This window comes from Amblyomma maculatum, chromosome 11, assembly GCF_055883805.1.
Source record: "Amblyomma maculatum isolate TAMU_Amacu chromosome 11, ASM5588380v1, whole genome shotgun sequence".
NCBI lineage: Eukaryota > Metazoa > Arthropoda > Arachnida > Ixodida > Ixodidae > Amblyomma > Amblyomma maculatum.
Window position 1 is genome coordinate 69,677,175 of NC_139354.1, and position 25,747 is coordinate 69,702,921.

The window sequence follows — 25,747 nt, forward strand, 5'->3', positions numbered from 1 at the left end:
TCGCTGATGTCGGGAAATGTGAAGGTCCTCCGTCATAGTCAGGCTGACCCGACGAGATTTCGCTTGTGTCAGGTAGCGACAGCATCCGGCATACTACCTCCGATTTATGTGTAACGATTGATGGAGTGGATGTCACCGCGTTACTCGACACTGGTGCCGATTATTCAGTAATGAGCCGTGGTCTCGCCTGAGAAGTGAAGAAAGTTTTGAGACATTGGTCCGGCCCGAAAATTCGCACGGCGGGAAGTCACTTGACTGAACCTGCAGGCAAGTGCACAGCGCGGGTCGACATCCGTGGTTTTGTGTATGTCGGAGAATTTATCATGCTTCCTGAGTGTTCGAAAGACTTGATCCTTGTTCTAGACTTCCTGCAGACCAACGGCGCTGTCATTGACCTGAAAGAAGCGCGTGTTTCCTTTTTGATGAAACGAGCCGTAGCGCGCATAGGAAATGAAGATCCGGGTCTGAACGTTTTGCGTATAGTCGACGATGACGTGAGGGTTCCGGCACGTTCTAGTGTGTTGGTTCTTGTCAAGCATGACTTATTCCCGATTACGAGGGCATCGCGGATGGGCACATTCCGCTATTACTCGAGATGGAATTAGCCGTTGCTCGAGGACTCGTACAACTCCAGAACAGTTGTGCTACTGTCCTCCTGACAATTTTTGCTAAGGAGATGCGGCATCTCGCCAAGGACACGGCTGTTGCCATCTTTCACGATGTCACTGCCTTGCCTCATTTATGCACCGCCGTATGGAACCCTAAAGAAGAGGGTTCTTCAAATGCAAATGTCAGAAGCAAACGTTCTTTGGCGCTGACATGCATCCACAGCTCATGCTGTCTATTCCTGTGACGTCTACGAATGACTTACTGATGGACCATCATCGACAGCTTCCAGAAAGCTTAAGTGTAGGAGCAGTTGCAGTTGTTCACATGATTCATTTGTCTTACACTTTTGTCCCAGCCCTATAAATCCATTTGAAACTTCCTATGAATATGTTAAGGCAATTGTAGCATTATTTCAAATATTAGCTCCTGTCGGTGGCTGGGCAAGAGGTTTGTAGTTTTCGGCATTCGGCATGGACTTTGCTTTCTATATTAGTCGGTTGGATATACGAAGACGAAATGAGGGTGAAGGAAACGCAATTGCGCAATATTTACAAACGTAACCACCATTTTGCTTCTTAAAACTGGCTAAGTCTAGTTATTTGTAGCCGATACGTATGTTTTATTTACCAATTTCTATGTATGTCCTAGAATGTTCACACGCTGTTTCGAGCATCAATTTAGTTGAAACCGTATATGGTGCCACTGGCGCAAGGTTCTAGATATTATTACAGTCTGTCAGGCAAGAAGATTTAATGTAGAAGTTCGGAATTTGTGATGCAAATTGGCACCCAACAATGCGTTGGTGGGTAACGTTGTCTATACTTCTATGCACCTGTATCATTCTAAGATGTTATTTATTTTTTATTTTTGTCATTATTCAATGTCAATTTTCGACAAATCAATCGTTTTATTTCCCCGTATTTTTGTTAAAACCTCTTGCTACTCACATCTCCACTTTGGTTTGAACATCAGAACACTCAATTATGAATTGTTATTTAACCTTATGAACCACGAAGCAATCATATGTATACAGCGCCGATTGTTATTCATGCAGTCTATTTCTTTCAGTTCCTAAGTGTATACGAGGTCATCTTCGTGAAGTTGCAGAGCCGAAATCCAATTCTGTACCCTTACACTATGTGTCAAGCAATGAAATTAGTGGACATCATTGGAGAAAATACATATAGTTTCCGGATATACGTCATTGACCCGAGGACACGCACACAAGATATGTGAGTGTCGTTTGATTTATTTGTATGCCTTCGCTAGCCAACTTTTATGATAGCAAGCTAATGCTTTTTTTTTTCCCACAGCACAACATTTTATACAATGTTGACTGCCTCCATAACAGCACCCCACCGCCATCCCAACATCTTGAGCTACCAGACCATAAAGGGTGAGCTCAAAGAAAATCTTAGCTTACACTGATATAGCTTAGGTACGGACACCCCTTGTATTCGACAGATATGTTTGCGCTGTCCTTATCTCCTGTTAGTTACAGTTTCGGGAGCATTGATACTCCTGGCTGTTGTGAAAATAATATGAGGACACGTTTCTCTGATTAAAACCAGTGCTCAAGTTTTTCAGACCTAAAGAAAATACAAGTTTCGGAACAAAGAAAATGCTCGGTAATATTTTCCCAACCCCGAAAAAAAGACCGACGAAAAATTTTTAAAGACCAGTGATTAACTGAGGTTTGCAGAGAAACATCGGGAGAGAGAATTGATGATGCAATGCAGAAACTTAAGTTTCCTGCGCATTCTGTAACTGTGAGTATTCTGTTATGGAGTGGATTTGCACCGCACGATACAACATATTAGAAGTTGGGAATAATTTCATCTGCTCAATGGGTGCGCGCTGTTACTAACAAATGAAATGATCAGAACAGAATGTTGCACAATTATTAGTTACTAATATTATAAACATTAAAGAGCACTAATGAACACTAGTATTATACGCAGAGGGCTATGAAACAAGAAATGGTAGGGGTAACATTAAGAGATGGGAAGCGCGCAGAGTGGGTCAGAGAAATAACTTAAGTTACTGACATTCTAGCGGCAATCAAGAAAAAGAAATGGGCATGGGCAGGACATGTAGTGCGAAGAGAGGACAACCGATGGTCGCTTAGGGTAACAAACTGGATTTCAAGGGAAGGAAAGCGTAGTAGGGGGCGGCAGAAAGTTAGGAGGGCAGATGAGGTTAAGAAGTTCGCAGGGGTCAAGTGAATGCAGCTATCACAGAACCGGGTTAATTGGAGAATTATGGGAGAGGCCTTTGCCCTGCAGTGGATATAGTCAGGTTGAAGATGATGTATATACGCACCATTTTAAACAAGTATAAACACCAATGAATCAGTAGATAGATAGATAGATAGATAGATAGATAGATAGATAGATAGATAGATAGATAGATAGATAGATAGATAGATAGATAGATAGATAGATAGATAGATAGATAGATAGATAGATAGATAGATAGATAGATAGATAGATAGATAGATAGATAGATAGATAGATAGATAGATAGATAGACAGATAGATAGATAGATAGATAGATAGATAGATAGATAGATAGATAGATAGATAGATAGATAGATAGATAGATAGATAGATAGATAGATAGATAGATAGATAGATAGATAGATAGATAGATAGATAGATAGATAGATAGACTGACCGGTAGAGAGATAGATAGACTGACCGGTAGAGAGATAGATAGATTGACCGGTAGAGAGATAGATAGATAGATTGACCGGTAGAGAGATAGATAGATAGATTGACCGGTAGATAGATAGATAGACAGATAGATAGATAGATAGATAGATAGATAGATAGATAGATAGATAGATAGATAGATAGATAGATAGATAGATAGATAGATAGATAGATAGATAGATAGATAGATAGATAGATAGATAGATAGTTTGACCGGTAGAGAGGCAGATAGATAGATAGATAGATTGACCGGTAGAGAGGCAGATAGATAGATAGATAGATTGACCGGTAGAGAGATAGATAGATAGATTGACCGGTAGATAGATAGATAGATTGACCGGTAGATAGATAGATAAATAGGTTGACCGGCAGATAGATAGATTGACCGGTAGATAGATAGATAGATAGATAGATAGATAGATAGATAGATAGATAGATAGATAGATAGATAGATAGATAGATAGATAGATAGATAGATAGATAGATAGATAGATAGATAGATAGATAGATAGATTGACCGGTAGATAGATAGATAGATAGATAGATAGATAGATAGATAGATAGATAGATAGATAGATAGATAGATAGATAGATAGATAGATAGATAGATAGATAGATAGATAGATAGATAGATAGATAGATAGATAGATAGATAGATAGATAGATAGATAGATAGACAGATAGACAGACAGACAGACAGACAGACAGACAGACAGACAGACAGACAGACAGACAGACAGACAGACAGACAGACAGACAGACAGACAGACAGACAGACAGACAGACAGACAGACAGACAGACAGACAGACAGACAGACAGACAGACAGACAGACAGACAGACAGACAGACAGGTCGATAGGCAGACAGACAGGTCGATAGATAGATAGACAGACAGGTCGATAGATAGAAAGATAGATGGCTAGATAGATATCGCACTTTTATTCCTATAGTTTACACACTAATAACTAGGGCTACAAAAGACTCATAGTTCTTCAATGTCAGCGCCAGGTAGGTAGTAAATCATTTCATCACAGAATATATCAAAAGAGCTACAGTGCAGGTGTTTTTTCACATAAATAAGGTGGACTGCAGGCAAAAATGTGCAAATATGCCACAAAGCAACCACACAATTAGACACTGCCAAAGTGGCAGTGTTAAAGTAATAAATGAAAGAGATAACATGTCTAAGAATAGGAATCGATCAATCGATAACATCGAGTGCAATTTTTTTAACTGCATCTTGATTTTGAGCTTAGAACCCCAGGTGGTAGGCTGTTCAAACTGGCAGCTAGGTACATAAAAATGACGTCTTCCCGTGTTATACCGTGCTGAGCAGCGAGCTATGCAGATCCAGTATTTCTGGCCAAGAATCATAACGGAAAATGTGGAGTGGTGTATTAGCTGTGCTAAAAATGTCAAAAGAACCGTCCTTGTTGCAGACCGTAAAAGTTGAGAAGTTATCATTTTGCTAAGAGTATCAATACCGCTGTCAATGGGCAAATTATGCAAAATAATTTCTAGAAGTAGCCGTGGAATACAATTTATTGCTTTTCCAACAGACTCTACAAATACTACAAAAAGGGATTCCTTATCTCAGCACACTATGCGCAATAAAATATTTAAACGTTCACGTGCAGGAAAGGCCTAAAATAATTGAGGTTATACAATATACATGATACGCAGGAAGATTCTCGCAAATGAAAGACAGGTAGCAATTCTATGAGAGATTGCTGTTGAACATCAGGCCATGATATTTAACCGACCGTATATACTTCATTACCACATAGTTGAACTGAGATCAAGGGAAGTGTGCAAATATAAGGAATGACTTATTTTGGTTGTTTTAGCGGAATAAGAAAGAATATCAGGAGTGTTTTATATGGATTTGCATTGATAATATTGGGCTTGAACTTGTGCTTTGCCTTAGTAGCGGCTCTATCTGAAGTTCTATTTGAAACTCAAGATGATTTTGAATGTGAAACAGTAACAGCATCAGGAGCATATTCGAACAATGAAACAGACGCTGTCTCTACAAGATCATTATAATACCAAGTAAATAACGAAAACTCAATGCCGAAAATTGTGAAGCACTGGCTTTGATTACTGTGAAATCAGCACGAAAATCTAAATCGGCACGTACTCGATAATCACTGCCGATAATCGACACACAATCATTCTGTGCTGTCGTGCTTAGCTGCGAGGACAACAAAGAACGCCCAGGTGCTATTAGAGGATCTTACAGCACCGTTGCCCGTAATTCATTCTAAGAACCCACCCAGAAGTTCTCGCTTGCAAACATTCAGATGCTTTGGGTTGAATTATACCTAACAGGCCCCGTCGGAGTAGATCAAGTGAATCAGAATGCTTGCCTTCCTAGGAGCCTGCGCAAACATTACAGCGAAGGGTCTCAGTGTCCTCCTGCCTCTAGATCTTTCGGCTGGCGACACCTTGAAGGACTTGAAATAACTGAGAACATGGTTCCAGTGGCGGTGACCGAAGGAAGGTTTGGAGTAAGCAATTGTGACAACAAATCACGTTGCTGGGATGCGAATTTAAATACTGCATTAGTCGTGTCATACTGTTATAAAGGCCTAGTACGATTCCCGGCTTGCTATGAAGTTACTCCCAATATCACTGGGCAGGAAAGGCGAGGAAGGTGCAGGAAACGCTGTCTGATCTTTCGACCATTGACAGTGACTGTTAAATGGGCCGCAGAGGCTCCGGCACTACGTGAGGCGATGGCATACGAAGGTTAGTGGTTACCCTCTGCAAATGCAGGTGCTCTATCTCACAGATGTTTTTGACTCAATCGCCCAAAACTGAAGGCGCGGAGCCTGTGTCTAAACGCACAGGCACTTCTATTCTGGCCACACTCATGCGGAACGTTTGCCCTGCATAAGTTACACCAAAACTCCGTCGTCGGAAGGGCAGACAAAATATTGCACCCACAATTACTTTAGCTGTATTGACGAACAAAAAGTTGCATCCGCAACTCCGTCAGCGGGAGGATTGGACCAAACGTTACATTCACAACTCTGAGCGAAAGGTGGAAGACAAAGGGTTGCCCCTAACACCGCTAGGCAGTCAGCAGGTGCTGCAGGAGATGTACACAGCGGCCCTTCCGGCAGTCCATGGGAGGAAGCATAGTCCCCCGACTTCATGAGGGGGACCACTACTGCCGCACCTGGTGTCCACAGGCAGCCAGTTTGCAAGGCAGCGCAGGGGCCTGGTAGATCGCGGACCGGTAAATGTTTATAAGTGCTTACAACCGCAGTCCGTTGTGGTTTCCCTGGTGGCGAGAGCCGCGGTGGCTTGGACACTGGCTTCTGTAGTGGCCTCGACAACCACACAGAAGAGACTTGAATGTCAATATTTGTGTTGCTAGTACCTTGATTAGTGCTTGAATAAGCAGTCCTGCGACGGCCATGGGTGTGCCGTAGGGGTACTCCTAAGTTCCCGGTTTTGAGCTGGAAGTTGTCCGGGGTCGAAGAGTTGTGTCTCTATGGCTCCACCGGACGAGGCAATGGAGAAAGTAAACTAGGTTCCCAATAGATAGCGGACCACCAGGCAACCCATAGGAGGGTTCTAGGGGGATTTTGGGTGGGGGCGGTGGCAGGTCAGTTCTGCTAGCATCTCGGCCTGAATATTCAGAAGCCGCTTTTCGTAAATTGTCCAGTGACGACAACATACCTCCCCGCAAATAGGCCTAAATCGTGAGATCTGCACTTTGAGACAGTTCCTGAAAGGAGCAAATGTGTTCCAGAAGGCTTTCTTTCTCGGCTTGTGTGCGAGTGCGCAATTCGTTTTTTTATGCGGACAGCACAGTGGGGGGTAAGAACTCTGCCATTAAATGCTGCTCGCAATGGGTCCAGTTTTGCTAGGTCGGTAATTCGGAAGTTTTTGTCTGTGCACCCTTCATAGATCTCGGTTAATGCTATCTGTGCTTGACTCTTACGCAGGGTGGTATGCTGCTCCAATATGACATCATATCTTCTGCAGCCGCCCTCACTTGTCAGATATTATGCCAGTCTTGTAGTGAAAAATCCAGTATGGCGCCAAACGGGTTTGAACGAGTCCGGTGTGACCACTGCTGTATGAAGCTTAAACGGGTTTATACCGGAGAGGTTATGTCCGGTATGAATCTCAATCCGGACGGCCCGAACAGGTATAGAGATAATACAGGGTAGACCATTTCCAGTATGTATCTCATACAGGACATCTCAGTCCGAAATGGATATGAAACAGGACGGGCCAGTCCTTTATTGAGCTTACATACAGGACAGGTCATGTCCGGTTAACTGATGCCGGACAAACTCGTCATGAACGAAACTGATACGGGGCAGAGTATTTCTGCTTCTCAACACAATTCGGGCGGATCGTGAAGCTCAACTGGGATGACCACATCGGAACATGCCTTCGCGGATAACCCTTCGTGATAGCCAGGAAAAAGATTCAGTGTGTTTAAAGGGCGATCGTTCAATTACGACCACAATTATACTACACCCTACAAAAATACAAAAAGTACGAAAGAGGTATGTCCACTACATAAGCAGAAAAAAAAATACTGTCGTTGTCGTCGTTTCGGCCACGACGAACCGCAGTGTGTAAAGACGTATGCAAACGTCGCAGGGCCCGTGAGGAACGACGACATGTCGGAACACCTCATGGACGAGGCGGATGCGGAAGAAGCAGCTAAGGAGACAGGCACCAGCTCAGCAGAAACAACGGTCACTCCCTCCTCCCCAAACGCGGACGAGGTCAAGGAGCAGGGTGCCAAGAATTTGCAAGCGTGTTCCGTCGGCGTCGTGGCCGCTAAGGTGGCCAGCAGCACCAACTCAACTGGGGACACGGAGGTCAGTCACAACACAGTATTCATTCACGAGACAGACAGCATGGTCGAATCTGAGGCAGCGAACTCGGCAGCGGTAGCGAAGTGGACACACGACGACACGGAGGACCGAACACCAGGTCACGAAAACGCAGACGTCGAAGGACCGCCGACAAAGACTTCCGCGGCGGTACAGCGGGCGTCCTTTCGGCCTAGGCCGAACTTGTTAGAGAAAAGAGGGGTCGCTGCACCGCTCCCACCTCAGACTTAACACCTGCCACCATGGAGAGGTGCTCGGCCACAGACATCACTAAAGGTATGACCATGCTCCCGGGTATTCGTTCATCAGCAATGATTTGTCTAGACAAAGCCGTTAGATTCGCGACTATTAATGTTCGAGGGCTCGCAGCAAGGCGCAAACAAAATCAACTGTTTCGTTTGGTTAGCGAGCTGGAGCTAGACGTCATCGCGATTCAGGAAACTAAAGTTGATGGTGAAGAAGAAACCGGGAGAATGGTTAGCCTTTTTACTTCAAGATACAATGCCGTTGTAAGTCATGCAGTTGGAGCAGCGGCTGGTTGTGTGCTGTTTGTGCGTCAGTGCCTTGGTGTCACAATTCAAGCTGTCACGACTTGTGCGTATGGCCGCTTCGTTGTTTGCGATCTCGTGCTGTATTCATACGAATGGCGCATCATTTGTGTTTATGCGCCGAACAGCGTTGGCGAAAGGCGCGATTTCTTTGAAGGTATTCGTCAGTATTGCAACTCTGAAAGGCTGACTGTGATAATGGGAGACTTCAATTGTGTACTCTCCGCATCAGATAAAACGAGTAGAAGGCCGCATAGTGATGCCAGCACCTGTGTTCTCGCAGAATTGGTAAATGAGTTTAACCTTGTTGATGTGGCTGGATGTCTGCAGGGTGGACGAGCTGCTCAGTTCACTCATTTCCAAGATTCTAGCCACGCTCGACTCGATAGGATGTACATATCTCTTGATCTGGTGCCTGTATGCCACGAATACCACGTTAAGCCAGTATCGTTCAGCGATCACTGCTTGGTCACCGTCACTATCGCTGGAAACAAAACTAAAAGTCAAGGATTTGACTGGCAAATGTGGAAGTTAAACTCAAAATTATTATCTGATGACAGTTTCCAAGCCGACATTGAAAGGCATATAGCAAATATGAATGACAAAGGCGTAACAAAGTTAGGGGCTAAATGGGAGGTTTTTAAACAGAATGTCAAAATGACAGCATTGGAAAGATCGAGCGCTATAGCCAGACAAGAAAGGGCCGAAGAAAGGTCCCTTCGCGTGAATCTACAGCGTCTAATCGATGTGGAAAGCAATAACCCCGGTTTGTTCATAGACGACATACGAGCCCTTAAGGGCAAGCTTGAACTACTCGACGCTGACCGATATCGCGGTGCCCTTGTCAGAGCTAGAGCCGAACGGCTGATAAGGGGGGAAGGTCCGACAAAAAGGGCGTTAGGCACAGAAAAGTGGCACGCTCGAAGGAATCAGATAGATGAAATTGAATACCAAGGGACCATTACCAACGAAAAGAAAGAAATCCAGCAAGCTTTCTTCGAGCATTATCGTCAGAAGTTCGCACGGCATGCAGTTGATATCGAGAGTTTCAAGAGAGTTTATTTACCTTTAATGCCACAACTCGACGAAAAGACGACACGTGTGCTAGAGACCCCCATCACGGAGGACGAAGTGAAATGCGCTATTGGGAATTTGAACCCCGGCAAATCGCCTGGGCCTGATGGACTTATCGCCGCATTTTATAAAGCTTTCCAGGATTTTCTCTCGCCGGTACTGGAAAAAGTGCATAATTAAGCATATGAGCTTAATGTGCTGCCGCCGTCCTTTGCATCTTCTCATACTATGCTAACTCCCAAAACGGAGGACCGAGGTCAATTACGCAGTGTTACCTCTTACCGGCCGATTAGTTTAACCAATGTCGACTATAAAATTTTTATGAAAATACTAGCTAAAAGACTGCAAACAGTTATTAAAGATATTGTTGGAGACCACCAAACATGCGGTATTAAAGACAGGTCCATTTTTACGAACATTCACATCGCGAGGGCCATTCTTGAATGTTGCGATGCTGGTGGACTTGGAGTAGCAATGCTCCAAATAGATCTTGAAAAGGCTTTTGATAGAGTGCCCCACGACTTGCTTTTGTGTATATTAGACTATGTCAAGGTCGGATGCGTCATCAGAGGAGTGGCTATGGCTTACAGTGCTTGTACAACTAGACTATTTGTGAACAAATCTGTCGGTGACAGTATTGCTGTCCAACGCTCAGTTGGTCAAGGTTGCCCCCTTTCACCTCTCCTCTTTTGTATCTATCTTGAACCTTTATGTTTAAGCATTATCAAGCATGAGAAAATGCGGGGCTTCAAGCTGCATCAAGCAGAAGTGAAGCTTTTGGCTTATGCCGATGATGTCGCGATGTTTTGTGTAGACTACGAAAGCATCGTAGAAGTTGTGAAAACTGTAAATAATTTTTGCGCTGTAAGCGGCAGTGCTGTTAACTGGGGCAAGTGCCTGGGCTTCTGGCACGGTGACTGGCCAGCGACCCCAGGCATTTTTGCTAACATGAAATTTGTTACCAACCCTGTCAGCTACCTTGGTGCCCCTCTTCAACCGTATCGGGACAGTGACCCATACTGGAAAAACCAAGTCGGTAAACTGAAAGATAGAGTGGACAGATGGAATGGATGGCAGTGGTCGGTGTTTGCTAAGGCCACGATTTGTAATTTGTTTTTAGTGACAAAAGTTTGGTATGTGCTTCAAGTGTTATATTGTTCAAGAGCTAATGTCCAAAAGATGCATCGTATCTTTGCCGTCTTTGTGTGGGGGTCTTCGTGGGAACGGACAAGTCGGGCAAATCTCTTCCGCCGGGTGAAGGACGGCGGGCTTGGTTTGGCACATCTGTTTCTGCGCCAGTTAGTCAATCGTTTCATGTTTTTGAGGAATGTGAAAAATCCATTTCTTCGTACGGTCTGTCAGTTACGGCTGGGTCAAGCTCTCCCGGGAATTGTCGTTTCTTCTGACCGCATGTCCACGGGTATCTAAGGGAAGTGGTCTTGGCGTACAGGTTCTTGATGGTGCGGTTTACTTTAGACTATTTGTGGAGTGTAAACCGGAAAAAACTGTACAAAGACTTGTGCGATGTGGTGCTTCCAGAACCGTTGTACAGAGCTGTGTACTCGTCTACCGGGGGCAAAAATGTTCTTAAAAGAGTGAAGAGGATGATGGTGCCGGCAGAGGTGAAAACGTTCTTTTTTAAGCTGCACACTGGAACATTGAAGGTAAAGAAATGGAAGGAACAGAAAGGGCTTTTTGTACCCTGGGGTGTCCACTGCATAATATGCAGGAAAGAGGAGATGATTGAACACGTGTTTCTCGAATGCTGGGATGCCGTATTTTTATGGGACGTGCTCCAGAGGACGCTTAAAAAGGAACTACCCATAAGCCCACATGGTATTCGATTCTTGCCAGTAGAGGCGAACAATGATACACCGTTGGATCTTTTGATGCTACTGGCCCTCCACAGCATATGGAAAAGCAGAATGGCTGTAGAGTACAGTGACGTCGATGCACGTTCAGCGAGACAGCTCTTTAGAGAGAGCATACGGGCATATGTGGACGAACAGAAAGCTTTAAAACTAGAGCCAGAATGGTTAGTTAGTTTTGAAGGGTTGTCACATATGAGGGATTTTTAATCCGACAACTTCAGCTAAGGAAGGCTGAAGCTTTAAGTCAATGCTTGATCTTTTATTTTGTCATGTTATTGATGTCACATGTGTCTTTTTTCTGTACGTCCTCGGTCAGGAAAGAAAAAAAAACAGCTGTGGAGTAGCGGTTAAGGTGCCCGTCTCAAAGGCCATGAAGACCAAAGTTCGATTCCACGTAGTCGTATTATTTTACACTGTTGCATGCTTTTTCCAACCTGGCGACGAGGGCCATTAACCATACAGACCATTCCGGTATCAGCTCCGCGCGATTTTATTCCGGACCTTCCGGGGCAGTACAGGAATTTTCTGAAAAGCCCACAATCTTGTATCCCAGATCCTGTGCCGTAAACCTGTATACGATTTCCTATACGAATTTTATACAGGACTTTTCAGTAGGGTCTGTGGTTTGTTGACTAATTGCGAATAACAACTTTACCTGAAAAAAAGCGTTAGAAAAAGAACAATGGATTTATAATGATGGATCCGAGTAGAAACGTTTGGCACAAAGTGAACATTCCTTGATGTGGTGTCCGATGACTTAGTAAGGCGGGCTCCTAGGGGGATGGTTCTCACACTCTGGCGGTGCTCGCGGAACCGGTATGCACTCAAAGCAGCAGGTTAACACTCCGTGAAAGTTCAGAAAATTTTCTTTGGGTGTGTCTGCCCTCGCTCACGAGGCTCGTGAGCAGAAACCTGTACGAGGAACGATGAGCAATAAAGTGAACTGCTTTATTAAAAAAAAAATACCACCGCGAGATGAAATCGCGAGAAAAAGGAACCACGCCAACATTACTGTTTGCTGCACCGCGCCCTACAAAGACAGTGGTAGAGATAACATGCCACAACGATAAGGCGCGGGAAAAATACCATTCGTCGCTAACGCAGGCACTCACGCTGTGCTTCCGCCGGAGGCTTCCGCAAGGGTCTTCAAGACCCCCTCTTTCCCCCAGCTGTTTGCTCACGGCTTATCTAGCCGCTCACTGAGTCACGTGCCGTATCCCGCATCAGAGTCCAAGGTGCCCCAAAAAGGTAGCAGCTCTGGCGCAGGCCGAGTGACGCCGGATGCTTTCATGCACGTTCGCGCTCCAATACAAAAGGACCAAAAGCCCAATAAATGTATTTGTAAGCAACTGCAACAAACGAGCCACGCAATCCCATTGCTTAAAGCTTACTCATCAAAAGTACATGGCAGATGATCTAAAATGCCTGCTTACACCCATAGAAACTCAGTACTCGAATTAATTCTTGCCGACATCGAAATTGGTTTATATTGGCTTCGGTGCTCAATGTCATAAAACGACTCTGGCTATCACAGACGCCGCAGTAGAGGGCTCCGGAAATTTTGACCACCTGGGGTAGCAAGTCCATTGACATGGCACGGCACTTAGGCGTATAGCTTTTTTTTTCTCAAGGGGAATGTTGCACCGAGGCCAGGATTCAAGTCGGTTGGTTCAAAGGAAGGGAAAGGCGCAGTATCTGTCACACTTGTGTCCTGAACCGCACCGTAAGGGAAGGGAGGAAGGAGGGAGTGAAAGTGGAAAGAGAGAAAGGGGAGCCGTAGTGGAGGGCTACGGAGTAATTTCGACCACCTGGGGATCTTTAACGTGCGCTGACATCGCACAGCACACGGACGCCTCTTCGTTTCGCCTCCATCGAAACGCAGCCGCCGAGGTCGGTTTCGAACCCGGGTATTCCGGACAGTAGTCGGGCGTCTTACCAGGATTCAATCCCGCATTCTGGGAAGGCAGAGATTCAATCCGGCATTCTGGGGATAGTAGTCGATTATAGTTAACACACGTTGGTTACAGGCATCGTATTTAGGCTTAGTAGGCAGTATAAACTGAAGCTTGTACAGGTCTACGGTCCTGCATGTAGTCATCATGACTAGGCAGCTCAAAGCTTCAAGTACAAAGATGTAGATTCCGCAATGCGCAAAAGAAAATACGCAGTATACTGTACTAATGGGCGACTTTAATGGCAAAGTAGGAAAAAAGCAGGCGCGAGACCAGACAGTCGGTTACTTTGGCATTGGGAATAGAAATTGGAGGGTGAGTCACTGGTTTAGTTTGTAGAGCATAATAACAATTAGGAATCATTAATACCTTATTACGCAAATTGGACATGGAAGAGTTTTAACAGGGCGACTAAAATAAATTGACTTCATATTGTGTTCAAACCCCGCCCGTGGGCAGGATGGAGGGGTTTTAGAGAAAATGCGATTCAGTAACCACAGCATGGTAAGGCTCCGAATCAGTCTAAATCTGAAGGAGGAACAAAAGATATTAGTAAGAAAGGAGTCCATCCAATAATTAGCGGTGAATGGGAGGGCAGAAGAGTTCATACATTTTCAATAGAATAGATATTCAGCTCTAACCGTGGATTACGACATTAGCCTTCAAGCAGTGACCAGTAATTTCAGAGTTATCATTATTTACTGCGCTGTAGAATTAGGTGGTTGAAAAGTTAGGATACAGGTAAGCTGCCCAAGGAGCGAAAGATTTGACTGAGAATCGCCAGAGTATGGAAGCTTCCAATCCAGCAGACCAGATGGAATTGGCAGAGATATCTAAGGTAATCAATAAGCGCAAAATGGCCGATATAACAAAGTATTACATGTAGAAATTTGAGCATGCTGTATAGAACGGGGGAAGCCTAAATCTATGAAGAAGAAATAGGGCATAGGTAAAAATCAGATGTATGCGCTAAGGGACAAGCGGGCAACGTCATCATGAATTGAAAAAGATAGTCAAAGTAGCCTGAGAGTTCTATACTGATATCTACAGTAGTCAAAGTAGTCAGGACAATAATGAGATTAGCGGTGGATAAAAGCAGTCAGACAGTACGACAGTGATGAACGACGAGGTCAAGAAAGCATTAGAAAGTATGAAAAGGGGGCAGCAACTGGAAAGGATCAGATAACTATAGATTTTTTGAAGGATGATGGAGATAACATGCTAGCAAAACTGGCCACACTATATACACACTGCCTGGTCTATTCATTCACAATGTATTCATTCACAAGAAAAGAGATGCTAAGAACCTGAAAAATTACAGACTAATCAGCTCTGTACTTATGTATAAGGTATTTACTATGGTAATTGCTAATAGAATCTTGACATCTTTAGACTGCAATAAACAAAAAGATCAAGAAGGTTTAAGGAAACGGTACTCTACTATCGACCATGTCCATATGATCACCCAAGTGATAGAAAAACGCTTGGAATATAACCAGCCCTTATGCGTAGCACTGATGGATTATTAAAACGCATTTCACTTTGCATAAACAACGGCGGTCATTAAGGCATCGAGAAATCAGGGTGTATTCGAGACTTACGTGAAAGTGCTAGAATATACCATATATGGTGGCAGCAGAGCAACCATAGTTCTGCTTAAAGAAAGAAAATTCCTACAAAGAAGAGTGTTAGGCAAGAAGACACACCCTCCCCAGTACTATTCACAGCTTGCTTAGAGGAAATATTCAGACTTAGAATGGGAGCAGTTAGGGATAATGGTAAAGGAGAATACCTCAGTAATGTGCGATTTGTTGCGGACATTTCCTTGCATAGTAACTCAGGGGATGAACTGCAAATAATGATTGGTGACCTAGACAGCAAAAGTAGAAATGTAGGCTTGAAAATAAATATGCAGAAGACTAAGGTAATGTTCAACAGCCTCTGGAAAGAACAGCAGTTTACGTTAGATAACGAAGCGCTTGGAAGTTCTAGGCAAATATGTCTATTTTCGACTGATAGTAACCGCAGTACCTGACTATGACAAAGAAATGACAAGAAGAATAAGATTGGGATTCGGTGCATCTGGCCAGCACTCGCAGAATATGGCTAGCAGCTTACCGGTGAAGCTAAAGAGGGAAGATTACCGCAGTTTCATGTTACCTGCACTCACACATAGGCTGAAACGTGGAGGCTAACATGGGTTTTACTTAAGTTCAAAACCACACAGAGGGCTATGGAACGAAAAATGGTAGGAATAACAATAAGAGATAGGAAGCGTGCACACTGGGCCACAGAAATAACTCAAGCTACTGACATTGTAGTAGATATCAAGAAGAAATGGGCATGAGTGGGACATGTAGTGCGAAGAGAGGGTAACCGATGGTCGCTTAGGGTAACAAATTGAATTCCATGGGAAGGAAAGCGAAGCCGGCGGCGGCAGAAAGTTAAGTGGGCGGATGAGGTTAAGAAGTTCGCAAGGGTCAAGTGGATGCAGCTAGCCCAGGACCGGGTTAATTGAAGGATGTGGGAGAGGCCTTCGCCCTGCAGTAGGTATAGTCAGGCCGAAGGTGATGATGATTATTGCTCTCTATCAAAATATTTTCCCCTTTAAGGATGTTGCAATACGAGGAATCAGGAAATCAGGGAGATTATGGTTTCCTGCTCGCAATTTATTAATAGTGTAGCCATGATTATGAGCAGAACACCACGCTACACGTACGAACGTTGCTGCCCTGCAAACGACTTCCATCCATGTAGCAAAATATCATTGCTCTCCCTATCACGTTTTGGTAGAATTCCATCTTAACCCACCATAATAAAAACCTTTTCAAAGCGTTGATTTAGAGGGCTGTAGCAAATTGTGAGCGCCAACAAAATTCGCCAAGTAAAACAAATGATCACATTTTGTATGAATGTTTCAGATGGTGTGCACACTCCTTTTAAAGTCATGTATGCTGATTGGACCACCGGATGCTTCATACTCACGTTTAGCCAAGGATCGTTCGGAAAAGGTGAGTTTATATTAGCAAGAAATTGTTGCCTGAAAAAGAGAACGTGCCTAAAAAAAAATTTGCCTGGGATAAAACGTGTATACTTTCTTACGTGTCCTCGTCTCAACTACTCCTTGTAATTGAGACGAATTTTATGCCTCTAAAAATTCCGCCTGCAATTTGACAAACAAGAGAATGCTTTGAAATAAGCTGCATGTTGCTAATAAGGGCTGTCAGAAAAGCATTTTCAAAAAAGGGATTCTCTTTGCAACAAAATTAACAGTAATATCTTGTGAAGTGAAATGTGCGCCTTACATACAGAGCACCACAGCGCACAAATCAATGAATGAATGAATATGTATATTGTTCTGTTATATTCTCCTACTTTTCCGACAGTACTTTGTTATATGTCTCAGGTCCACCGTAAGCTGCCTCATTGCTCTCTTGAGGAGACGTACTGTTAGCATTTATTTTGCCAATAGATGCTAACACGAAAAACATGCGATGGCAATTGTGTAAGAGGGCCTGAAAAGGTCTTCTGAGCTTCGCCTTATGAATAATAATTACACTAGACCCTATGCGGACCTTCTATGTAGGCATTGTGCATGAAGTTTTTCTCAACTATTTACCTTGTATGTAATTAAAAAAGTTGAGTGTTATTGGGAATTTTTAGTGGAAGCATTATAAACGAATTTCTTGATATCATTTTCAAGACAGTAAACAGTGGTATGAACGTGCTTGGTAGGACAAGCTGCCCATGTTGATACCAAATTCTATACCCCACATAGATCTCCAATGAGTGGTTTGTATCTCAGTTAGAGGTTTTAGTGTGACAACCATTTCTTTCCTTCTCGTTTACTTTTCTTTTTCAATTTAATGCCTCAATATCAGGCCCTCTTACTTTTCTGAATCAGTGTAGTTATCCCCTACAGGACGCATTGGATGCGCACCGCGAACATTTCTGCACGGGTTCCGAGCTGCATGTTCTCAGTGCAGCGCATTCGCATTCATTTTATTCATAACCTTTTTCAAAACCCCTGGTCCTTTTGCAGTAGTATAGGAAGTATCGCATTGAGCGAAATATATCCGCTTGACAATGAGACACTTTCGTGCCTGCCTGGGCCGCGGGAGGTGGTTAGTTCGAAACCCACTGCCATACATTCACCGATAAAAATGGGTACAAGCGTCCCTCGGCCCGGCACCCGACTCTCACAGTGGTGTGCGCATGAAAAAGGCCCTCCAACCCTTCGCAATTCGACCTGGAATTGCCGAGTACACCTCCTAACAACTCAAAGATCCTTTCATTAAAGAGGACGAGAAAAAAATCGCCACTTTCTTGGCCAGGTTCGGATTTCCGGCTTCGGTTGTGACGATTGAGCAGCCAGACCAGACATTATCAAGAAGCTCTGAGCAAGCTGATGTTGAGGTTCAAAACAAAGCACAAATCCTTTGTGCACTCTGTCACTTGATGTTCTCAATGCTCGAGGGAAGAAACTAGCTGACAGATATAACACTGAAATCACCTTGGGGTTTGTCTCAATGGGGTTTAGTAAGAACTGAAGTACTCGGGTGCGGAAACAGTAGTAAGCACGAACAGTGAATTTTGAACAAATCATACCCGCCGGAGGGCACACCTGGCTCACAGACCTATACAAGTATACAATAGCAAAGGCACCATATAGGAAAAACCTCAAAGCATTACGGTGTCATAAAATTCACAATAATTATTTACAGGCAGTATTCACGTTGCAGAAAATCATTGGTTGGATATTTTGCTGTGTACTTAAGGATCAATAAGCAAGTAACACTACGCATATTAGTACAAGCGAGCAATTGAGGGCGAAACAAAAATTCAGGCACTCAGCGTATACTATTACTACGCACTTCTTTATTGATGTGTTGCTATTAGATCTGACAGATATCATAAGCCCGTGGCGTGCCGTAGTCTCCATTGTGCGTGTTTTCAAGTTAGGCAGTAGATTAACCTTTAATATTGGTCATAAACTATTTTAGCTCTCCCAAAAAGATCTTTTATGGGCCACAAAACAATTCCAAAGCGCTGAAAAGATTCAACCACGGCCACGCCTATACTCAATATCCAACATATAGCAAGTTCTACCGTCTCGTTGGACCATTATTTCTCTGCACGCTTAAGGATAACAATACTGTACAGGGTGACAGGACCTCACATTGCTTGAGAGAACGAAGAAAGCTGTGAACTGATTATAGTCTCGGATTTCATTGCATCCAGAAGCTAGAATAGGCTGGCGTGGCACGTGCTGACCGACGGTGTAAGTAGCAAAGACAACTTAAGGTTGAATAGCTTGGGTGTATTAGTTCACATTTCTTTTTTTCGGTGCCATATACATGTTTTTTTTTTTCGAGTGCTTCGTAAGTAATTTGTTGTTCTGCAGCTAAAAAGCGGTTCTCCTATATTAACGCTCTTGACAGCTGCATATTGTGGTCTCCGTCAGCTCTGCCGTAAAATAGAGAGATTAAGCTTACCGTATTCCGCGATCCGCCACCGTGACTCTCTACCACGCGTGGGCGGGGCGCTCAAGCTGACTGGCCCCGACGCGGCAGGTCTGTGTGCAGACGTCCAGTATGTAGCGCCACCTATCGGCGTTAAGGTGTGTCTGGGCATGCGCAGTGGAACGCGCGGTGGCGGATCACGGTAAGCTAAAACTGTCTAATATGGTTCACAGTCGGTGCTGTGCACTTCGAAGTCCACGTGTTGATTAGAATTCGTTAGGAAAAAACCTCACGCCTTCAGCTACAAGCAATTGTGTAGAGCTTTTAATTAGGCGTGGCAGACCAGACATTAAGTGGGCGTATATTTTTGTTGTTTTAAGATATTTACAACGAAAGAAGGCAGATAAATACTAGGCGATTTATAGAAACGTGCTACTGCGGTCTGACCACCGTGTGTTTGAACTTGTTGCATATTACTTGCAGATTTTGGTGGTGCTCCTCGGCATCGGAAATCAAGAAAGCTCTTGACTTAGCACATCACGTTGCATGAAACTCGCAAAAGCGCACAGAGTATTGCTTTGCCCAACGATTCGTCTTATTTTTCTGCAACTAAGCTCATAGAATTAGGTAACCTTGCTTGATTTTTGCAATTTGGGAGACATAAGAAATTTCGATGTAAAAAAGAGCATATGGGTGCACAAATGCTGAATTCAGTGCCATCTTTCTGGACAAGCCACTCCAGCGATCTGATTGAAAAATACTCAAAGGATCGCACAGGAATACCTTAGTTATTTTCTTTTCTCAGATGAGAGATGACGATCCCTCTAATTGTGCTCGTCGCGGTGGTTTGGGGCATAAAAGAAAGCATAATGTGAAATCGGCGTTTTCTATTCAGGGAGAAACAAAAGGTATAGACGTATAATTAGAGTATTATCAGTAGAAAAAACTACAGAAGTGTGTCAAAAATACGACAAAATATCCTGTAGTTCTGTCATAACCATCAGATGTTTTTGTAGTTCTGAAGTACTTTTCTGTAGTTCTGTAGTTTTCTGTAGTATATTTCTTATGTCTGTAGTTCTTAAGCACTTTTTGTTGTAACTACAAAAATTTGTGATGTTATTACAGAATGTTCTGTTGTCACAACAGGTATCCCGTCAAAAACCGCACAGACATTTTGTCGTAACATCAGAAAAGTTTCTGTAGTTTATTCCGACTGGGTTGTACCATACCGTGCAGTATATTCGTTCTAAATATATTGATCATTCTTCATGCTCAATAAACACACATTGATTTGTTCTATACGCCTGTCTCGCCGGATGATGGTGAAGTGGCAAAATATTAACAGTTTCGTTTAACATGTGTAGGACATACGACCTGTGCAAATTGTTTTAACGACACTGTAAATATCTGCCCTCTGCCAAACAGATAAAAAATATATATGTAATTATTTGAATTCCTTTTTTCCGTAGGATGTGTTGAACAAAACGTTCTAATTGAAAACTTGATAGCATCAACCTTTTTTATTATTCACAATTCGCATTGCCACACTTCTCTTGCAAATGCCTAATTTGGTTGTGCAATATTTTTCACCCAGGTTGCCGCCTCCTTCAGACTGCCAGTACAGTTAGAGGTCCAATCCCACCGAAATGTAGGGATGTGTTTTTAGAAAATTGTCCCCGAAAGTTTACCGAAATATTCGATCCGATGTGCTTTTCTCCAATAATAAGTAAGAGGCAATAACTACTCTCGGTTTCGTCCGTGGTTCTGCGTGCCTTTAAGTAATAAATGAAGAGCACTTAGGCGTTGCCTTCTCCTGTACGTATCCTGGGGCCTGAATAATATTATTACACGCATGCATAATTGTGTTATTGTTCTGCGGAGTCTTTAAAAGGCGCTTTTCATTACATAGTGCCCAAAGTCTTGCGGTTGCGGAGATGCCTACCTATTAGCTTTTGTGCTTTAATAAATACGTGTGCGCAGCCATATATAACCTCCTTTTTTTTCTGTGAAACTACCTCCTAAGCTAACTGACTTTTATTTGTGCAGAAATTAATAAGATTGTAGCCAAGACGGCTTCATCATCTCTGCTCTTCAAGTTTCAGAGCTTTAAGTGCGGAAGAAGTGCACTACTCACTGCAAGCGAAGTACCATTAATGCCTGAGTACGCTAGCCACTACGAAAAGCATACTCATCTATTTTGTTTTAATGTTTTAGAATATATAAACTGTCAATTCCTCCCTAAAAACATGATATTCTGTCCGTATAAAGTGTGTGAAGTGTACGATGTAGCAAAGTAGAAAGAAAAAGAGTGCCGTTTCCCGAAGAGAGGGAGTGTGAGAAGAACAAGAAAAAGATGCGGAGGGGGGCGCAGGGAAGAAAGGATGGGGTGTGTCCCAGTATGTTCCCTTTTTTGGACAGACTAGGCTGAGCGCAGGGATCTACAGCATACCATAATTGATGAAGTGAAAAATGCTGCCCCTGGAAGAGTCTAGATTCTTGAAGAGCAGCCGCAACATTGTAGGAAGCGAACCGCAATATTGCCACAGTTTCAACCCTCGCCCCAAAGGCGGTCTATATCGGTTGAATGTTGTTGATTAAAACTTATTTGGGAATATTTACATATCAAACTGGGCCACCGTTTCGCCGCTGAGTTTATATCATGTTAATTCCAGCACGTTGATGTGTAAAGAAAACCACATGCAGATTAACCCAATCATTCTGCAGAAAATGCTTTCACATTTTTAGGTATTCGTGAAACCAAGCATAAATTCTTTACAATGTTCTTTATAATGGTTCTTTATGATCGCTCTCAGACTGGGGGAGATCATGCTGTTCCACAATTCTCTGAGGTTACGTGTTTTCCAAGCTACGTGTTTCTGATAACATTGGGGCAAAGATTATTTAACTCTACCGCTTATCTAAAATTCCGCCACCCTCTGCTTGATTAAATATTAGTGAACCCATTCCTTGCCTTTAGGGAACATTGGCATCCTAATTTGACGTTCCCTGAACTCTACGTGCCTATTCCCTGTTGTCCATAATGACTATTTGAATGTACTGTCATCTTTTTCCTGATCAGCTTCACTCCCTTGCGATCAATTAATGTTAAGAGAACAATTTGTTATTTCTTGGCTAATTGTGGCCTCCTAATAAACGCTCAGTTGATTTTCTTCATCTCCACCTCTCTTTCCAGAACTATGTTGCTGTATAATACTGCGAATAACAATACTCTTTCAGAGATACTCGGTACAATTTATAATATATTTGAGAATGACTGGTAACCCAATTGCGAAAACCAGTGCCGCTGGGTCCCAGGGCTATACCTGATTATGGGCCCAGTATGAGGCTGGAGACTGGACGTAATGGGACGCAGCATACTGGCACGCGCCGCACTGGTGGCACTGGTCACCCGGAGAAAAAAAACAACGCCTCGGATAAAATGAAAAACTAGAAAGTAACGAAGCACCTCAACTACGTTAGAAAAAGCTAAACAAATTAAAATAAAATAAACAATACGCGAAAAAGAAAACTGCAGCACTAGCCTCCTCTGAAATCGGTACCTTTTACTCCGTAGCTTGCAACCCATTCGTTCAGGCCAAGAACTGCGAAACCTGGGAAGAGCAGCTCTGAACCTCCAGCAAAGGCTGATAGTTCGGGTATGGCTGGCTTGCACGCTAAACTGGTACCCTGGACAGAGGGCGCCACCGAGGGCTGCTGTCTTATCTACTCCCTCTTTTTAATAAATATGTTGAACAAACAAACAAGAACTTCGAATCTTGAAACAGTTTCGCATGTTATGTCATCATCGCATTCATAAGGTTGGGACTTCATGTTTTGAAGTGTACAGGCTATTGCTCCCGCCTTAACAATTACTACTTCTTGATCATTGGAGCTTGACGCCTACTCTCACGACTTGCAACTAATGTTCTGGATGCCTATGCGCACTCTTTTGTGCACTGCTATTATTTTAACATGGCGAGTTTGGCATCGCTGCAAATTTACCAGCGCCGGCTCTTCGGTGGTGCTCTGCTACCGGGGGCGTAATTTTGGCGCATGGAGTTGTAGCACAAACCTTGAAGAAAAAAAGTGCGACCAAGCTTCAATACCGGCAAGCGCAGCAGCGACGAAACAGTTTTGCTGGTAACTAAATCTTATTTTTTATCTAAACATTTCGGGTAGCGATGCGAAGACTGAGGAATTGTACGCAGAGCAAGAAAGAGCTCGAAAGGTTGAAAAACACGCAAAATATCATGCATTAGAAGCTCTGTATGTTGTTTTTTTCATCTCGCTCGGTAAACTACTCCCTTCGTTGTTTAATTTTTTTTTCTTTCTGCTGTTTATACTGAGCCGCAGTGCAGGCTACGCTCCCGAATGCATAGGCCCTGTTTGGAGCCTGCTATTGATCCCGCATTGAGAATTTTAACTGTAATCAATCTGTTATAGTGCTCTCAAGATCAGCTGTGAAGTTGGTATGCTTGGTGATGCACATTATTCAATGCCAGTATAAGTTGTACGAAATCGTTAGTGCATCATAAAATATCAGAGGCGCGGCGATTGTTGTCTATCTCGAAACGCTAGAAACGACCAATCGAAAAATAGAAATTCTAGAAAAAAGATACTGCCTTTGTTTTCTTGCAGGTGTGCAACGATGTCGTTGCAGAAAGCCCTAGCTTGAACCATATTTTTTAAATGCGCCCCGATGGTCGATTGCGAGTACGCTGTTTCCATGTTGGCCCCTGAGGGATGCTAGCGGGGACCAGTGCGGCCCCAGCGCACATTCTGAGCTTCTTCCAGTGCATCGCGGATGCCAGCGACACACCCAGCTTCAAAAAGCTAATCCCAGCATTTTTCTCTCATCGTACTAGTGCAAACAGTTCCTTCCCGTCACTGCTCCAGTGAATATCGCAGACCTCCAGCGTTCCCAGCCGATCCAGTGCAAAACCAGCGCGAAAAACTTATTGGTTCCACACTGGGAGACGCTAGTTTTCGCAATAGGCAAATGCGATTTACCTACTTGCCATCTTCAAAAATTTCTTTACTCTGACAATCCAAGTCTCTGCTGAATATTTGTCATGAGCGGATGTTTTCATTTACGGCTTAATGACCTTTCTATTATCGCAAACAGCTGTGCAGTTTGATATTATAACGAGTGAAAACCACGCACCAGTGGACAATACAACTCCGGAATCGATGGGCACTGCTTCATGGCTCAACTCAACCCTCAGCGTCATTTTCATTTACAAACCCAGGCACTTTGTTTTTCACTTGCTGAATGCCAGTATGGGACACCAGATAACATTACCCCCGCCGCAGAAGCACAGTCCCGGTACGTTCTAAGTAAATAAAGCAGGGCGTGAATAATATGGCTTGAGTCGTGTCACATGCGCAATGTCGGAAGTTCGTAGTGTAGACGATTTCGAGTTCAGAGGCTCCATTTCATGTGTGACGTCGGTGACTCGGCACAAGTTACGGTAGGAGCCTGTGTAGCATGGTAGAAGTTTTCCGCATAACCCCACCTGGCGGGATCGGAGCCAGAGCAGAACGAGAGAGCCTTGAGCGTAGTGCAAATCACGGTGGCGACGGGAGATGACGCCAAATAATCGACACCGACCAAAACAAGAATGATGGAATGACGTGAACAAGGTTCCCGTATGGGAGCCGAAACGTCATTCCATTATTCTTCTTTTGGTCAATGTCGGTTATTTTTCGCCATGTCCCATCCTGACCAGACGGGCTTCCGTCAAACTCTTCACTTCATATAACGGGAAATCTGGGAGTATTGGGAGGCAGAGTCTGCCACGAGCAATGCGGCGAGCATAATTAGCGCGGGAGATGGCATCCCGAGCGTAAGTACTAGTGGAATCGTCAGTAGCGGGTAGCGATGTATCAAAGGGGAGTAGTGGGTGTAGTTCAAAAAGCAGATAAAAGGGAGAGTAGCCCGCGCTATTATGCCGAAAGGAGTTATAGGCGAATGTTACAAAGGGTAGAATAATGTCCCAATCCCGATGGTTGCCGTAGACATACATTGATAACATATTTTTGAGCATACGGTTGACGCGTTCTGTTAGGTCGTTGGTGTGAGGATGATAGGCGGTGGTATATTTGTGGCGGACGGTGTACACACGAAGTAGCTCGTTAACCACTCTGGAGAGGAAGCAGCGACCACGATCCATAAGTAGATCACGAGGGGCACCGTGTTGTAGTTTCACGTCGTGGAGGAGAATATCAGCGACGTCTGTGCCGCAGCTAGTCGGGATCGGCAGGGTAATGGCTAAACGCGTATCAATATCTTTAACATAACTTTTACTTTCTGTATAGAAGTTTCAATATCGAAAGTAGACTTTTGGCTATCTAAAGCATTGATCATGCTGCTAAGAGGTTTGAGGTTGTGTGAACGAAATTACTGTCTTTGAAACCTCTTTGTCAAAGCAGCTTAGTTGTTTATTTTGATGGTGAAATATAGCAAGGAACGAGGCAAAGGAAGTGAAACAAAGAACGACACAGGTATGGACTATAAAATAAATTTTAAATTTGGAAAACAAAGAATATATATAGAAGAATAGGTCGGTAGATCCTTCGTTTTGTACAGTCACGTTTTCAAAGCATGGTCAAAACCAATAATAAGTCGGGGAAGATGAAGGGAGCAAC

At 43.6% G+C, this 25,747-nt stretch overlaps 1 protein-coding gene across 1 annotated transcript in view; it reads left to right on the forward strand.

Moving 5' to 3' along the window:
- Positions 1-21,066, forward strand: part of LOC146174111 (uncharacterized) — a 33,422-nt gene extending 12,356 nt beyond the window's left edge. The window contains exons 2-5 of the mRNA XM_084583357.1: positions 1,678-1,841; positions 1,923-2,005; positions 16,559-16,648; positions 20,694-21,066. Of these exons, the coding sequence (XP_084439483.1) occupies positions 1,678-1,841; positions 1,923-2,005; positions 16,559-16,648; positions 20,694-20,839 (483 nt within the window). The 3' untranslated portion in view covers positions 20,840-21,066. The remainder of the gene's footprint in view (positions 1-1,677; positions 1,842-1,922; positions 2,006-16,558; positions 16,649-20,693) is intronic.
- The last annotated feature ends 4,681 nt before the right edge of the window (positions 21,067-25,747 follow it).